This window comes from Diceros bicornis, chromosome 4, assembly GCF_020826845.1.
Source record: "Diceros bicornis minor isolate mBicDic1 chromosome 4, mDicBic1.mat.cur, whole genome shotgun sequence".
NCBI classification, from domain to species: Eukaryota; Metazoa; Chordata; class Mammalia; order Perissodactyla; family Rhinocerotidae; genus Diceros; species Diceros bicornis.
In genome coordinates this window covers 96,109,909-96,128,358 of record NC_080743.1, presented here as the reverse complement: position 1 = coordinate 96,128,358, position 18,450 = coordinate 96,109,909, and the positions used below count along the sequence as shown (strand labels likewise).

Below are 18,450 nucleotides of genomic sequence, written 5' to 3'. Positions count from 1 at the left end.
TAGGAAGTGGTTCTCTCCCTGTACAGAGTATTTCTAGGGGTTTCTCTGGCTTTGGGGCCAGCTCAGGAAGCGTGTGGGGAGGGTGACCAGGCCAGGCTCCTGATTCCCTATCCCCATGCCCAACTCCATGCACTATCCCAACAGAGCCGTTTCATATTTTAACTTGTTTGTTTAAACTTTTAAATTTGGTTTGGTGTAAACAAAACTGAGAGAGAGAGGGAGCTGGTTTTAAACATTTAAGGTTTTAGAGGACTGGTACGTGCTTCTGATCGAGGCACAACATCTAAGACAGGAAAATGCAAGTCATTGGGTATCAATCTAATCTGACAACCTAATTGGGCCCTCCCTCAAAGTTGATGAAAGGAGAGAAATAAAAACCACTGGACTTGAATAGGATTGGTCACACTATCAAATGATAGTGTAACAAGTTCTCAATACCTACACCAATATTTTGGATTCTCTCTGTTTGGCACATCAATTTTTTTTACATACAGGGGCAAGGCCCCATAATGATTAAGAGTCTTCTCCATTTTTTTAAATCACCAAATACCAAGAATCACCTCTCATAGACTATTTAAGAGCTGGAGGAGACCGTGAAGATTAATTCAAATCAATGTAACATTTCTCCAGCATTCTGCGGCAGGTCTTTTGGACCATGAATGCTCAAGATAGGGCCACCACCACTCCCCATCCCTGAGACTCCATGAGTTTGGATGACTTGCCCAAGCTTGCTCACCTGAATGTATGTTAGGTTAAAACAGTGATTCTTATTCTCACAGGGTACATGAACTCCTTTGAAAGTCTGATAAAAGCCATAGTCAGAATTCTTCAAAAAATGCACACTTGTAATTTTTTAGACAACTTCAGAAGGTTCACGGACCCACTAAGTCGATCCATGTTTAATGGACCCCAAGTTCAAATCTCTGTGTTAACTCTAAGGCAGTACCCTGACTCTGGCGACTGACAAGGGTTTTGTGTGTGGGTATGAAGGATGGCTGATGCTTAAAAATCTTCCTTCGAGTAATAAACTTCCTCTGAAACTTCTTTGGGGTGGGCAGGCCTTCTGACTTCTGCTCCTGCTCTACATTGTGGTCTTCAGGAACGGTGCTGGATCTGGGATACTGAAGAGTTAAGGACTCGGTCTTTGTGTTACTAAGCAAGTGAAGTGTTGAAACAGGAGGAAATGCCTCTCTAGGAGACGTGGCCATGTGCTCTGCTAATCTTGAATGTTCTCTGGCAGCCTGATTCTATCTGAAGTTGCTGGGAAGGAGCCTGAGACTGGGTCACTAGAATAACATCCTGTGCCTGAGTAAGACATCATTAAGGCTGCTTCGCACTGTGGTTACCTTTAATTTCACTTTTCCAAAGAACTAAAAGTGATTGTGGGATGACGAGGGGGCAGAGAGAAAGTGGAAGGAGCAAGTATTTTTCCCTCAACATCACTTTGCATAGAAAGAGGTACTAGATGCCAGTAGGAGGACTACAGCTGCCAGTACTCCAAGTGGCTTACAAAGTTGGCAGGAATGGTACCACGAAAAGGAGATTCTGTCCTTCTGCTTACTTTGTAGACCACAGCTGTGCACCTTTAGAAGGAGAATTGAACAATGTCCTTCCCTAGACCCTTGGTCTTCCGCTTAGAGAGTGCCCAATTTCTCTCCTTCCTCTGTGGTACAGCTTTCTTTACTTCCTTGCCTCCCCTTTACTCGCCAGCCCCTTGCCCCACCAGCCTACAAAACTGCTCTTGTCACCTTTATCACCGAAATCCTAACTGCCAAACCCAGTGAAGACTTTCCACCTTTACCTTCCTTGACATTTCTGCGTAACAAATACTACTGACTACTTCCTTTTCCTTAAAATGTTTCTCTTCGTTCTTCTCTTGATTCTTCACTGACATATTGAGCAATTTTTCTGAGTCTTCTCCTGAATTTACCTAAACCTCTGCCTTCACTTGCAGAGACAGAGATTCCCTTGGGTTCTTGCTTTCATGACCCTATTGTCTTATCACTCTGCTGCTTTCCTGGGGTCTCCTCATGGTCATCATCCAATGCTCCCCAGTCAGCCTCTCCATCCCTGACTTCCCTCCTGAGCATGAGGTCTGCAATCCAAATGCAAAGCAAACATATGAGCATACAGCTGTAGGGAGCTGCTGGCAGAGGCTTCTCAAGGGCGAGGGCTTTGACTCATCAGGTCTGAATAGCAGTCATAGTATAGAGTGGAGGCTTAATGCTTAATAAATATTTTGTGGATGAATAAATAAATTATTGAACAACGGCAGGGAAATGATTAAAAGTAAGATAGAAGTGTGTGGAATAGGAGAATGTTGGGAAAATATGTGATAATTATAACTAAGTACATATGGTGGCAGCAGCAATTGTATCAAATTTAAAAGTGTATTATAATTAGGTAGAAGAGCATAAGAGGGCTGTGCACAAAACATGTTGTTGGCACGTTGCCTCATTCTATTTGAGTGTGAGAGAAACAAGGGGCATGACGGCTCACTCTCGTACATGCTATGGGAGAGAAGAAATGAGCAGGACTCACTGTCTTCACTCCATGCAGGTGGAATACAGGGATAAGTGGAGGAGAAGTGGGGGAATCAAGGACTGTTACCATAGGCGGTGGGTCTCAGGAAAGCCTGGAGGGGCATCGAATAGCAGCAGCTCTTAGAAGTGGGAGGTGAAAGCAAATTTCAATCTAAACCTCCTGAGTGGGTGTGACTCTCTGAAAGGCTCTAGCACTGAATGGGGCTCATATAAGGGATGTATGTTCTTACTAACAGACAATATCACTGACCCAAGCCCCATAAGCCCCCTGCCTATGGAGACCCTGAAGTCCTCCATCAAGTGGGACCAGGGAGGAAAGACCAAGGATCTCTCCCTTGTCCAAACCCTTCACATCAATCTGTCATCAGATCCTGTTCACTTTACCTTCTGACAAGATAGACATCTGGTTGTGCTCCAAATTTCCACTTTACTGCTACAGCACCAGTTCAGATATTATCATTGCTTTCCTGGACCAGGGCAATCATCTTCTAATTGGTCTCTTTTCCTCAAGATTACCCATCTCCAGTTCTTTCTCTATAATACAGTCTGAATGATATTCCAAACACAAAAATCTGATTGTATTGCTTCGCTACTTAAAGTCCATCAGATGTTCCTACTCCCCGGGCAAGACATATAATCTCTTCAAGATGCTACATGCAAGACCCTTCAAGATGTGGCCTCTTCCTATTTGTCTAGTCTCGTCTCTTGCCTTTACCCCTCAATTAACCCCACACAAATACAATTCTACATTTATAACAAACATCTTGTAGTTCCCTGAATGCACTGCATGTTCCCCATGTTCTTCTTATGCCCGGGGCACCCTTTCCTTCTTGTTTGCCTAGTTCTATAAGTCCAAAAAACTCCTCCTCAGAGGAGCCTTCCCTATCACCAATCCCCTCCTCCCCATACCATGTTAGGTGCTCCTTTGTTATTGCCTGTGTTCTTTCCCATTATTATTTCAATAACTATTGATTTATTAAGTGCCTACAATGTGTCAGGCACTGTTCCAGGCACTCACATTAAAATGATAAAAACAGATATAGTTTCCATCTTCACGGAATGTACATTCTATTGAGGGAGACAGACAATGAAACCAACACCAGTAAATACACAACACTATGGAACAAGTAAATGTGAAAAATAGAAGATAATGATAAGTGCTAGGTAGAGAATTCAAACAGGGTGATGTGATAGAGTGACTGGGTGGTTATGTAAGACAGGGAGGTCAGGGCAGACCTCTCAAGGAGGTAACATTTAAGCTATGAGCAGAATGACCGGAAGAAACCAGGCAGCAAGAAGCAGGAGGAAGAGTGTTAAAGACACAAGAAAAAGCTGATGCAAAGGCTTTAGGGTGGAAGTGAAGTGTGGAGAGTCCAAAGAACATGAAGATATCAGCGTGGGCTGAATGGAGTGAGCAGGGGGAAGGAGAGTATGGATGAAGATCTGGTGACAGATCCCGCCGGGCTTTGGGAGCCAAAACAAGGGGAGGAGATATTCTAAGTGCAACGAGAAGGGCAGGGGAAATTTTAAGAGAGGTAGTGATGTAATCTGATTGATGTTGAAAATTGGGAGGTCCTAGAGTTTAATTGAAAAGATACGTTGAGGCCAGATCTTGTGGGTCTGAAATGACAGTCAGCAGAAGGGATTCAATTTCCAGGGTTCTGAACAGAGAAGCATGCTGAACAGGTGCATCTAACAATGGTGTGTTTGATGAATTAGAAGCAAAGATACTGAGCTGTGAAAAGAGGAGGCTACTGTAATAGTCCCAGTGGGAGTTATAGAGAGCCTGGCTTGGGCTGAGGTCAATGGGAATGCAAAGGGGGTAGGTAGATGTGAGGGTCACTGAGGAAGCAGAAATACACAACTTGTTAGTGGCAAAGTATAGATTTTACAAGTCGTTATGACTGACAATTTCCCTTAAGTTTCTGGGTGGTGGTGGTGGTATAGCTACAGATATTGGTGCAGCCCCTGCTTAAAGGTAAAAAATGAAACACAGTGAAAAAAGAGATCTCTAATCAAACAGCAAATTAGAAATAAAGGCAAGAAGGAGCCCAGGACAGCAACTCTAAGAATCAAAGCATATATGTAAAGTAGACTACTGATTGCCAATATTCAGAGTGAAATATTAGCACTAAAAATAAAGTAGCATACCTAAATTTTTTAAGTCTTTTCGACCATGGCAGAGCAATATTCTTACAAATATAAAGGATTAGTTTTGTATTTAACTTTATAAAATTTCTGTTTTGCTTTTTGATCAGAGATGTTAGAAACCTAGAAGACAACGTAATGAATGTCCTTTGTGAAACCAGCGTGTGCCTACTCTCTAGGCTTAGGTCCAGGGTCTTTTCTCAGTGCTATCTATTGTGTCGTAAGTCATTTTGATTTTTGAGGATTTTGATTAACAATAAGCTTCCACTTACAGAATTCTGAAGTTGCGCATTCTAAGAGCTGTCGTTTCCCCTTCCAGAGCGGGAAGAGTGGGAATCATCTAGATGCATTTTGAAAAACAGGTAATGGAAGGAAGAGTAAGAACTAGAAGCCACAGACCTAAGATGGCTAAAAGGCAGAAACGGAAGAGAACCCAGACCTGCTCCTTCGCCCTCTTGCCAAATATTGGCATAATTTAACTGTAAATTCCCAATCAAGAGCTCCCCCTCTGAGAGCTACCTGATTGAAAACACCCCACCAGATAAACTTGAACCTCTTTCCTCAGGTCCTAGAGGTCAATTGAAGTCACTCTCTGAACTTGAAGCCAAATTATACACAGAGTTTGAGGTTCCTGAACCCCCAAAGTTAAATGTGTTCAAGGGAAAAAGAGGGGGTCTTGTCTTTGGAATATTTAAAATAATTTCAGGGCTGGAGTCCCTAGCACTTCAAGGGAGTTCCAGTCTAATTTCAGGATGCCAATTGAGGAGCTTCTGAGCACAAAGCATAGGAGGCAAGAGCGCAGTTCTTAACCTGGGACCCACGTGAGGTCTGGGAACCCCCTGCGGTTGTCCACAAAGCTTGGTGTTTATGTGGATGTTAGTGTTTTCATATGGGAACAGGAGTTGAACCTTTCACCAGAATCTCAAAGGACTCTATGATCCAATATGTTAACACACCTCTGAAATAAAGGAGGATCCCAAAGAGAGGAGAAGGAAGAGGGGAATAACTGCTCATTCATTTAAGTTAACCAATTCAGAAGTATGATATGCAAAAGAGAAGACAAAAGTCAGCTACATTCTTACGTCATTGGGGTTCAGACTTACGACAGACTGAAACCCCTTCCTCTTCTCTTCATCGCCCTCTCATCCCTATTCTCCCCGACACAGAACATCCTCATTACAGGTGTTTGAAAAGTGTACCACAGTAAAGCAAGAGGTGGGATAAATCAAATGTAAGTGCTACTTTCTTCTGGAATCCCATAGAAAGGGGCTCAAAAACGGAGACAGTCTGGTTCCTCTCTAGCTACAGGCTGCAGGATTTTGGACACCGGAACTGTATGAGATACTCCTGGTAAGCTGGGGGTAAAACTGTGTTTGTCTTATCTAGGATAATGTTAATGAGTTCAAGAATGCCTTTTTCCTTGGATCTTCCCTGGATCCCAAACTCCAGTAAACCCCAAGAGTTTTCTCTTTCTCATAACAAGAATAGCTTGCATTTATTAATCAGTTACTATGTGCCAGCCTCAGATTGAAGTACCTTTCAGTGTAATCTTATTTAATCCTCACAATGACACTACAAAGTAAAATACTATTATTATCTCCATTTTACAGATGAGGAAACTGAGTCACTAATAGGATTGAGACTTAGGGCAGAAATGGGAACCATGTGGCTGCTGCACAGCAGTCTCAGCAAACTCGTAGGGCTCAGAGAAAGAAACAGGAGCGTGGGGGATGAGAAACCATTCAACTGTAGCCTTGACCCAGGGCACTTGCTCAGCCTTGCATTCAACCCAGAGAGCAGAGCGGTCCTGAAGAAGAGGGTCGAGGGTTTACCAAGATCTGCTCCAAAAGCCCTGATAGGAAAAACAGCAACTGTGGAGCCAGAGGACAGGAGTCCGGGTTCAGACAACAGCGAATGCAGCCTTAGGTAAAGCACCCAGCCTCTGTGAGGCACGGCGGCTTCTTCTGTAAAATGGAAATAACGACCTCCACTCACAGGGATGTGGGGAGGGTCAAAGTGGACAGCAGGTTTTGAAATGTATACTCCAAAGGGCTGTTCAACACAAAGCTCCATAACTGTTGCTATTTCTCACTTTCTGAACATTTACCTGCCTGATTCACCCACAAATCACTTCAGCTCATCCATTTCCCATAGGAAAGAGAAATGAACTTACCATCTCCTCTGCGACTCCGCTGGCTTTCTGCTGTCTGCCCAACCCAGACTTCTTATAGTTTCGCTGCCTCCCGTCAGTGTCAGGCTGTTTAGAAAAGCAACTTCCTATTCACTTTCCAGAAATTCACCATAGCCCTTCCCACGCGGTTAGAACGTTGATAATACAGGAGCAATGCTGGCAGCATAGAAACAGCAGTCACCGAGGGGGCAGGAGTCGCCCTCTTCCATGGAGGATGGTCTGGAGCAGGGACAAGTGTGAGTCACTCCTGGACGTTGAGGCTGAGCTGCGCAGGAACAGCCCCCACACCCCCAGGGGTCAGGTTTCCTTTGATTATGATGTGAACCCCAATGTAAGGTCATGTATTTGGAAAACACACTTTGTCTTAATCATAACGTCCTAGTGTAAATTTTCCAGTTATTGGGAAATCTCAGTGAATATTTACTATTCCAGCAGGCTTCTGAAGGAAAGGAGCAAAAATAGTAACAAAAAGTAATTAGGTAGGAAAGGAAAAAGCCACTGAGGGTTTTCTGGCAATTGGGGGTGATTGTTGGAAACAATTTTGAAGTGAAATATAAAACAGACATGGGTCTTTATTAGAAAGGAACTTCTGTTCCTTCTATCATAAAGATGGGACGGTTAGTGTGTGGGAGTAAAAGGCTGTGTGGCACTGACTTGGGCTTAGATTAAACTGCCTGAGACCCATCTTGGCTCCACGCATGGCTCTCCACTAGGCAAATTACTTGAACTCTCTATGCCTCTGTTTTTTCAACTAAACAGAATGATAATAACACAACTTACCTTACAGGGTTGTTGTGCGATCAAAGGAGTTAATATATGGAGAGTGCTTGAAACAATATCTGGCGCACAGTTGGCACTCGACAAATGTAAGCTACTATTATTACTTTTCAGATTTCAGACAGCAAAATCAAGTATCAAGTATTTAGTGTGAAGTCAGAAAACCACAACTCCAGTTTATCCTCTTGGAATTCTCGTTGTGTGGTGGTGGGTGTTATTTTTCATTCACTCCATGATTGTTACAGCTTGTAAGTAGGCATCTCGTGGATAGATTAAAAACAGAATAAATTGGAAAGATCTAGAAGGATGTCCAAAGGTAAAGATGGTTTAAGAAGCTTGGCACTGCATTTGCCCTTAGGAATTTGGGACCAAGAGGAAGGGATTAATTACAAAGTAGAAATAGAAAGCCTGGTGAAGGAGGTGGTGATGGAAGAATGATAGGAGGGGAACAAGGGATGTAGAGAAAGAGGAGAGAATGGGGAGCTGGGAGGCAGCATGATGCCGTGGTTCCCGCCCAGCCCTGGAGCCAGACTGCCTGGCTCCACCACCTCCCAGCTGTGTGACCTGGGCAAGTGACTACCCTCCTTGTGACTTAGTTCCCTCAGCTATATTAATCAGTAAAGATAATGGTCACCAAGCATCACCACGTAGAAGTGTTAAGACAATTAAGAGGGTTTACATGTGAAGTGCTTAGAACAATGGCTGGCACACTGTAATTTCACGGTAAGTTTAGCTTTTATTTTTATAAGACTTACCTCCACTGCCTTCTGTTCTTATTTCACTCTCCAGTACCTCTTTTTGGCATTGCCTCAGCTTTTTTTTTTTTTTAATTTCTCGGGGAAATTTAGGTCTGAGAGAAGGTGCTATGTAGACTATAGGCTCTTATTAATAATGTGTTTTAAGTTGGATAATGCTAAATTTTAGGGAATACGAGGGAAGTAGAAAAGTATTCCTAGGAATAGAAATGGGAGGAAAATACCATTTGACTTTCTTTAAAAGCTGTTCAGGCTGAATAGCATTTGCTCATATGGATATAGTCTATGTAGAAAATTTAGGTTGTTTCTAATTATCCGGCCATTAAAAATATCATATAATTCCAATATAGTTTAATTAGTAGTGTTATTTATCTGTCTCATATATGTTTTCTCATCTCTTCATATTGTAATCTAAATTCCTAGAAGGCAGGGACCTTTTCTTATATTAGTCTTGCTTCTCCTTGAGTATCTAGCTGAAGGCAAATATACACTTAACAAATACTTGTTGATTCATTAGTTAGATTGACAACTCTGGGATTAGATAGACACAATGAAAGTGCCCCCTCCCATCTTCCTCTCTGGATTCTATTTATCTTAGTACAGCAGTGCATTTATATACGCAAGAAACATTTAAGTCCCTTCTGGGCTCCCAGCAGTGTGTTAGCAGTGTGTTAGCAAAACTCTCACGGAGCTCATGGTTGCTGTCTTTTTTGGGGGGCAGGTAGGGGAGGCATTAGATATTAAATAAAAGTCACACAAATAAATGCAGGGGGAAGAACGTGTGGTTCAATGAAAGGGTATGATGGGAACTTGACCTGAGGAAGGTTCCCTGGGGAGAGCGACTTTAGAGCTGAGGTCTTCATTTGAATAAGGAGTACAGACTTCCACTTATAAAATAAATGAGTCACAAGGATGTAATGTACAGAATAAGGAATACAGTCAATAATATTGTAATAACTTTGTATGGTGACATAGTTACTAGTCTTGCCGTGGTGATCATTTTGTAATGTAGGTAAGTGTCGAATCACTATGTTGTATACCTGAAACTAATATAAAACTGTATGTCAACTATACTTCAGTAAAAAAAAAATTTTGAGTAAGCGTGACCACACTGGGTGAGGGATCATTCTAGGCCAGTCAAGGCTCAGAGCAGCCTGGGAGCCTCAGACAGTCTCAGTGGCTGCAGGGCCCTAAAGGAGGCTGGACCCAGACCACGCCGGGTCTTCAGGCCATGTTAGGGCTGTGTCTTCATGTACACTGTCTGTTGTGGGGTCGTAGAGAAGACAGTTAATTCCTCAGGGAAGTGCCGGCTGCACAGGTGGTCCCTCTACTTAGAGAAGACTAGAGAACTTTCTACATAAAGGCTGTAGGATGACAAGTCAGAATTTAAAAAAGAGAACATATAGCTTTTTTTCCTTATCATTTAATATAATACATGTTCATTGTTAAAAAAAGAAAAAAAGAAAAAGAAAATTCAGAAAAGCACACAGAAGGGAAAAAATCACCCGTAATACTGTCTCCAAGGGAACCGTTAGCACGTTGTGCATTCAGGTACATTCAATACAATGCTTTCCATTTGATAGTATATCATAAACCTTCCTGACATTTTAAAATATATTTCTGCTCTAGTTACAACTAAAAAAACTCCCAAGTGTCTGTCCCTCCCCTGATGGCTGACACTGTCATGGACAAAGATGTCAGCTCTCCCTGTATAATTTTAAGAAAATATCTTACACAAGTTTCGTGATATCTTACACATACTCTTCCTGCTGAAATTCTGTGGAAATTGGTCTGTGGTATTCCACTCAAGTGTTTCTTTTCTCTATCTTTGCTCTCCAGTTTTTGAAAGGGAAGGAAAGGCAAAGAAACAAATCATCTTGGCAAAGGTCTCAGACAATCAGACAATAAACATGAACTTTCACAAAACTGTCCACTCACGTATCCTTAAATAGAAATCGAATTCTCAAGACACACTCCACGTTACCATGTTTATGCCCACTTAGCCCCATCCAGGAGTTCATTCATTCATCTACACATTTTTGTGAGGACCTGTTCTGTGCTATCATCTAAGCTATGCTCTGGAGACACAGAAATGAATAAACACAGTCCCTGGCCTGAAGGAGCTCAAGGCCAGGGGAGAGCCAGACATAGAAACAGACAGTTACGAACAATATGGAGGAGGGAGTATATACACACATTCTTGTGCGAGCCCCACAAGAGGACGGCTACCTCAGTCTGATCATGCAGTGGAGAGGTGGTCAGAAAGGGTGCTCAGAGGAGATGACCTCAGCTCGGTGGAATAAGTCAGATTCTTTTGTGCAAGCTCAGTGGTTGGACAGGCACATACGGATAATACTCTAAACTCAGCAGATGAATTAGGAAGTGGTTTTTCACATTAAAAGTATTTTTACTCTTCCAAAAGCATATTGTGTCTAGGGCCCTTTGATTACCAGAAAGCTATGATAACCACAGAAAGGTTATCACATACAGCAGAACACTAGAAACACAATTAAGTGGGTGATCTATTTATAAATGAATACCATGAATAGACTATTTCAAAGTCACTGAGGAAGTGAAGGAGAGATATTACGATTATGAGCTACCATTACTGAGCACTTATTCTTGGGCCGGACCATATGCTAAGCATTTTAATAGCTATCTCTCATTTAATCCTTGCAACAACTTTATGAGGTAGATTCTATCTGCATAGCTGGTCCGTCTACTCAGAGATTATTATGATACACGTTTTATTAAAAAGGAAACTGAGGCTTGCAGGGTTAAATGCCTTGCTCTAGATGACAGAGCTGATAATGGAAAAAATGGGATTCAAATTCAAGTCCAGCTGAAACAATACTACGCTAAAATCTGGAGTTTTTTCCATTAAACTCATTAAAAAGTGCTTTCTGGAAAGAGAAGAAGAGGTCCTTCTAACCCTGTTCTCTTTGTTTTCTGTGGGTATTTTATGCTCAAAAGCTCTGGTAATTAAAGATGAATCAAGAGTGAAACTAAATCAACCTACTTCTCATATCCCTGTCAGGACATGGTTGTCACATCTCAGGGCAAGGTCTTCTGTCACTGAGTCTGCTGGGTTAAAATCGCCTTGATCACAAAGGGAAGTTTTGGTCAGTTTGCTGGGGAACGTATGTTTTGTCTGGAAATGTGAGGCAAACATGAAAATGCCCCAATTCAGAGGAAAAAAGAAAAGGTTGAGGGGGGAAGTATTAAACGCTAATTTCTGAGTCCCCATCCCATCATCTAGACTAAGATCATGTAGTTCAGAGTTTCTATAGAATTTCCTGAAACTCTCCTAGTTGACTTGTTCTGCTGTTTCCCATCATCAAATGTAATAAAAAATTAAAGAGCTGCTAATATTGGCATAACATAATTTGTTTTCTTTTGATGCACGCCGGGGGATGTTACCTCTAATGGCAATTATGGCTGCTCTCTGCAGTCATTCATTTCTTTAGGACACATCTCTGAAATTACAAATAGATATCAAACTTATAGAAACACACATAACATTTTTTTCATTAAAAAATTTTATCCAGTAGAGCTCATTTGATAATCCAAATTGTTACTGAGACCCATAACAAGGGGTCTCTTCTCACACATTCTCTAGGTCTGTTTCCCCTAAAGTGTTCTAGGCAAGGAAACCAGATATAGAATTTAAAATACTAATTTAGCATTCAGAGACACCTCCTTTGGTTAGAAAAGTGCTCCTCCAGTTAATTAAACTTCTTGTTTAATTGAGAATTAAGCAATTTATGCAATAAGACCTCTCAGGCCAGCATCTGTCTATGTAACAGCACTATCAACAGCGATTTATGGAACGTCTGTTATAGGTACGCCCTCGTTCTAGGACTTGGGACTTCACAAAGATATGAAACTCAGTTTGCTGAGTCTCCATTGAAAGCTGCCTCTAGGGGATTTGAGTGCAGTTGGAGATATAGGCCAGATGCAAAGAAAAGAAAAATAACTATATGAGACAGCGCATGCTCATACAGATAATGAGGGTGCCCAGAGTTCAGAGAGAGAGCAAGCTAGTCAAGCATCGAGGATACAGGATAGGCAGTGCACGTTGTGCTTTCTGCCCCAAGCCCACAGGTCCAGGGGAGATCAGCCTCTATCGCCTTTCCATACAGCTGTGAAAGTTCCCAGACTGCCAATTCTATTATTTCTTAAAATGCTAATAGTTTTTAGATTTTAGAAATTGAACAACTTCAGATAAAGCAGAGAGGAATTGAAGGGAAAAATACATTTTACACTTCCTCCCAACACACACACACACACACACGCACACACACACACATTGCATATACCCTTTAAAAAAAAAAGAGTATTATTTTAAGAGTAATGAATTTCTTAAGAGTCTGATAAATATTGAAATTTTTCCTTTTTCTTTAATATTTGCCCCTACTATAGGTTCCTAAGTTCAGACTCAAAAATGTGTGACCTCCTTTGAGGCCCTTGCCTTGTACTGGCAGGGAGGGTCTGAATCCTATTAAGGGGCAGGGGCTGAGCCAGCTTAAGCTTAGAGTTGAGTGGCTGAACTGAATGAGGGAGACCCTAGGAGGAAAGAGACAGACGGGCAGGTCCGGACACAAATCCTTAAGGAGATCTGAGAACCAAAACCCAGAGGCCACAGACAACATCAAGGCCAAAAGAGGGGCTCTGAATGGGAGAGGAGGCCAAGGGACAGTGGGTGGGTGGGCTGGCATGCAAGAGAGGAGCCCACCATTTTTCTTGGTCAACCTGGCTTATGTACAGTAGGGGTAGGATGCATGTCAGAAAAGGTAAACCTCATCTACTTCATTCTCAAAGGAAAACTTAGCCAAGGGTTGGGGATGGGGTGGGAGTTGCTCTTCAAGTACTTGAAGGACTGTCGTGTGGAAGAGGAACTGTATTTTCTGGGCAGCTCAACATGGCTGACACGAGACAGGCACATGGGTAAAGGCGTGTATAGGCAGCTACAGGCCCTGTGAGGAGAACAAGCCTGTGGCCTTTCACCTGGGTGCCAAGTACCCTGCGCGCCCATAACCATTGTCTCTGCTGGTTGGGTCTCCTGTCTCCCTCAGTGGACTGTAAGTTTCTGCAATGCAGGGAACAGGTCTTAGTCGTTTTTATATCCTCTGGCTCTTGGTATACTCACTAAAAATCAATTCAAGTCACAACAAATTCCCTGCATTGGAGATATTTTCCCTCTCGGTAAGCCGTCCATTCAGAGCAGGGATGTTTTCCTTGCCTGTCACAATCACTGCTTCTCCACAGCCCTAGTGAGACCGGCACCCTCTCCATGGCCCCTGTTAGCCCATAGTTCCTAAAAAGTCCTTGCATTCAAAGCCATGAACCCATGTCCTCTCCCACCACACATGTGCCCATTACACAACTTTTCATTTGAATAAAAATATAATAGAATGGAAGAAATACTAGATTTTTTCAGATAGATTTGGAGATGTATTTTTTGAAATGGCTTTCTGAGCAGTATCTCTGCTCTGAAGTTGAGACTAAGAATAGTTTGCTCATGCAGTCTGACCAAGTGGGTTCCTACACAGAGAATGCACATTCCTGGGCATGAATAGAACAAAGACAACTTTAATTGCACCTCCTACTGGCCTGAGGACCTCTGAGTGAGTCCTACAAGTGGACAGATTATTTTGAACTGTGTTTCAAAATTGACATACATGCTTAAAAATTGCTTTCTTTTCTTATAAGTATCTTTGTTATCAAAATGAGTAGTTTACTGAAATACATATAAACTTCAGCTGTGATATTAAACAATAGATTATAATAAAATAAAGAATGAGAAAAGTAGGAGCTGTATAAAATCACTTAGCTGGAAGTAATCAAATCAAGTCCAAATTTTTAATCCTCACATAATTCTGTGATCCTGGCTCCTGATAAAAGGGAACTGTCTTACCAGCAGGTGTAGCAATCTCTTTGGGATTTGCTTTCCTTTTAACAATGAAGAGACGGGAAAAGGCGTCATTTGAGATTTTCATTTGGGTGAATTGTTTGTACTTAAATTGTGCTTAATAAGTGTTCTTCTCTTTCTGTAGCTGGCATTTGTTTTTTCACGCTTTGTTATTACTGTAAAACTAAAATTTTGTAGCTTATCTGTCAATGTAATTAACAAAAACAAATTTCCACAAGAAAATAGTCTTGCTAAAATGAAAATATGAGTAATATATTCTCTTTTAAAAGACCCATACCATACAGAAAGGCAAAAAGAAGAAGTAAAAATCACCCATTGTATTACCCCACCCAAAGATGACCACTGGTACCATGATGGGCTTTGAGGATTTTTTAATTCATATGTTCACAAATAAATTTTTAACAAAAATAGATTCAAGTTTTATTTTTGTATTTTATTTTTTAAAACTAAACCATATATCAAGGACATTTTTTTCATATTAATAAATATAGGTTACATCAGCCTTTATAATGGCTGTGAAATATTCCATTGTATAGTGCTCTGTAACTTATTTAAAATGCCCCATATTGATGAAAACCTTGCTATTCATAATTTCTTGCTATCATAAAGAATACTGTAAAACATCCTAGGATATTTATCTTTGCCTATGTTTGTCCTATAATTTCTCTAGGAAAATTATCACAAGTGGATTTACTAGGGCAAAGTGTATGTGCATTTAAAATGTGGACAGATGTTACTCATTATCCTCCAGATAGAAGTATAAACTTGAACTCTTGACAATAGTGTACGCGAGTGCCCATTCCTCCACTCCTGCTCCAACACTCAGCTTTGTCAACTTTAAGAAACTTGGCCAAACTGGTGGACAACAGCAACAAAAATCTCATTTTTCTAATTTTTATGACTTTGATTACTGTGGCGCTTACCCGATACGTAATGTTTTGAGAAGTAACACAGAAAACGAGGACGCTGCATAGAGATGCCATGAGTGTCACCTCCTGCCACTTCGCAAGCTTGGGGACTTTGTGTTGTCACTAGCAGTGAGGCATGAAAGGTGGCAGGCTCAACAGAGGTGAAAAATAAATGAAAAGCTGCATGTCTAAGACCCAGATGGGGACTGCTCCCCGCGCTTTGTGGCTGCTGCTTCTGTGGTCATTCAGCTTCTGCTTGCTTGCCTTCTGCAGGTTTGGTCAGTTGGCTCATTTTTAGAAAATTAGGTTGTTTATTACTCTGTGCTCTGGAGACCACACTGCTAAAAACCCGTTAATTTCGAAGAGGGGAATTCTGATGAACATGTGAGCCTGAATAGTGAACAACCCCAAATGTACTTTGGAACAACACTTGGCATCCAAATCTCTTGGTTATCAAAATGGGCCATTGAATCAAATACATTTATACTCCAACTGTGATATTAAACAATAAATAGATTATAATATAATAGAGGAGTGGAAAAACAGCAACGGTATAAAGTCATTTAGCTGGAAGCAACAAAGTCAAGTCTGATTTTTTTGATCCTCAAGTAATTCTATGATCCTGGCTCTTGATAAGAGGGAATTGTCTTACCCAGAGGTTTAATAGGCCCCCAAGGATTTACTTAAGAGGCAATAGGGACCCTGCATGACCCTAAATGGAATTTTGGGGTTCCAGGAGCAGTGCTGCAAGGCAAGTTTAGTTCTAGGTGGCATTACCCAAGGGGCAGAGGGTTCTTTCTGAAGGAAGTGGTCTGATGATAATCTCTAAACACCTTTTAGGCTGAATCCATTTGTTCCAGTCAGAACTTCAAGGTTTCAATAATCTGCTTTTTACAAGTGCTTGGGCTATGTGGCCTTGGGCAAGTGGCTCAACATCTCTAAATTTAATTTTCCCTGTGTGACCTCTATAAACAGCTAAGAAGTTGCATAATGCACCACGACTAATTGGTATTTATCCCAGGAATTCAAAATTGGTTTGACATTAGAAGATCAGGTATATAATTCTCCATATTAACAGATTAAAGAAGAAAAAAATGTAATCTTCTCAATACACAAAAAAATGTTCAATGAAATTCAACATCCATTCATTTAAAAAAAATTAGAATGTTAGGGAACTTCCATAGTGTGATAAATGGTATCTATAAAGAAAAATCTATAATAAGCATTATACTTAATGGTGAGACTGTGTAAACATTCCCTTTAAGATCAGTAACAAGAGAGGATCCCACTATTCCCACTTCTATTCAATATTGTGCTAGGTGTCTTAGACAAGGCAGTAAGGAATAAAAGAAAAAAAGAGATGTAAGAATTGTAGAATGAGAAATAAAATTACTTGGAAAGGATATGATTGTCAGATTGTCTCAATGAATCTACAGATAAATTATTAGTACTAATAAAAAACTTAAAAACGTGACTCAATAAAGAAACAATATATGAAGTTAAGTTGCAATTCTAAGCATCAACACAAAGAATTAGAAAGTGTGATATTCTTATAAAAAAGTTTTTACAATATTATAAAAATTTCAGATACCTGGGGATAACTCTAACAAAAGGTGTGCAATGTCTTTATAGCAAAAAATTATGAAACTTTATTGAAAACATTACAGAAAACCTAAATACAAAGGTATATTATGTTTATGAATCATAAAAATATAAACACTCCTAAAATTGATCTATAGATTTAATGCAATTCTAATAAAAATCCCAGTAGTTTGTTTTTTATTATAGAGCTTCTTATTAACTTAATAAATGTTTATTGAGCACCTAGTCCTTTCCAGACACTGTACTAGGCATGATAGGATAGAGCAATGAGCAAGACATGAAGTTCTAATCCTCGTGGACCTTAGTCTAGGGAGAGAAACTGACTTAAAAATCAGTTAATAGTCGTATGATACACTGATTATAGGCTGTGTGAGCGACATTTTACAGATGATAAAATTGAAGCTTAAACAAGTGAGTTGCCTTGTCCAGCACTACAGAGTTAGTAAATATTAGATCCATTTCTTAAATCCGAGGCTGCGAAGTCTGACTTCAAAGCCCATGGTCTTTCCATGTCACCGTGCAGGTTTCCAAGACCCCATTTGGCCAAAGCTCAGCCTGTGTATCTCTATGTACACAAGCTCCTCTGTGTGCCGCTATGGAGCCATGAAGACTTCTGAAATACCCACAAGTCCGTATGACCTGGGCACAAAGCCGCCCTGGTCAAGAGGTGCAGCAGCAAAGTGCATGCTGGGTGTTCATGGATGCCAGCACCACCGGGCTCTGTGTTTAGGCAAAGTTGGAAGCAGCTGTGATGTGATTTCAGCGATGTTTCTGCTCTAGAAGCTCTCTTCCCTGGGCTGTCTCAGTTTCTGAAAAATTCCATAATTGGAGATTCAGGCTGCAGGATTTCTAGGAAGACTGTGGAATAAGTGAAGATGTCAGCAACCTCCTTGTCTCCAATGCCATTACTATAATTTTTTTTTCAATAACTACAATAATAGTGACGCGAAGGCTCTACCCTGCCCCATAAGTGAGTGGGGCACAGTCTGGCTTTCTCCTCTAAGACGCCTAAGCTCGGTGTGCACTGTGGAGGGAATATGTATGCACATCCATATCTCAGAAATGGGACCAGAGACCTAGACCCCTAGTCCTAGCTAATGAAACCCTAGTAGCCCACCTGGCGGGAGTCCAGGCTGCCGCTCCATATGGCCTGCTACCTTGTCCTTGTCCTAGGAAGCTTCAATCAGTAATTTAACACAAGGGCTTAAAACTGTCTTTTCAGATTTGTGAATGACAATGAGCATCAACAAGTCAAAATCGTGGAGACTAAATGTAAGGAAAAGAAATGCTTCATAATAAGGAGGAGCCAAGTCATGAGCTGAGAAAAGCCTTTCTCCAGAAAGTGTTTTACTTCATGAATCTGAAAAATCAGAAGACTATTTTACACAACTGTCTATTTGCTATGCTGAGAGAGATAAAAGGGGATGTGGCACGAGGGAAAGCTATGAGAGAAAACAAGTTCGATAAAATATGTGATAGAGCAAAGAAAATAACAGCTGTGAACAGTAAAAAGCAGAATTGTTACTCCAGAAAAGTAAATGCACAAGACAAAAGAGAGTCTCTACGTTGTCATGGTTGACAACCTAGCTCTTGA

At 41.0% G+C, this 18,450-nt stretch overlaps 1 protein-coding gene across 1 annotated transcript in view; it reads right to left on the bottom strand.

The window, feature by feature from the left end:
- Positions 1–6,962, bottom strand: part of SELP (selectin P) — a 40,201-nt gene extending 33,239 nt beyond the window's left edge. The window contains exon 1 of the mRNA XM_058538122.1: positions 6,865–6,962. Within this exon, the coding sequence (XP_058394105.1) occupies positions 6,865–6,867 (3 nt within the window). The 5' untranslated portion in view covers positions 6,868–6,962. The remainder of the gene's footprint in view (positions 1–6,864) is intronic.
- Between the last annotated feature and the right edge of the window lie 11,488 nt (positions 6,963–18,450).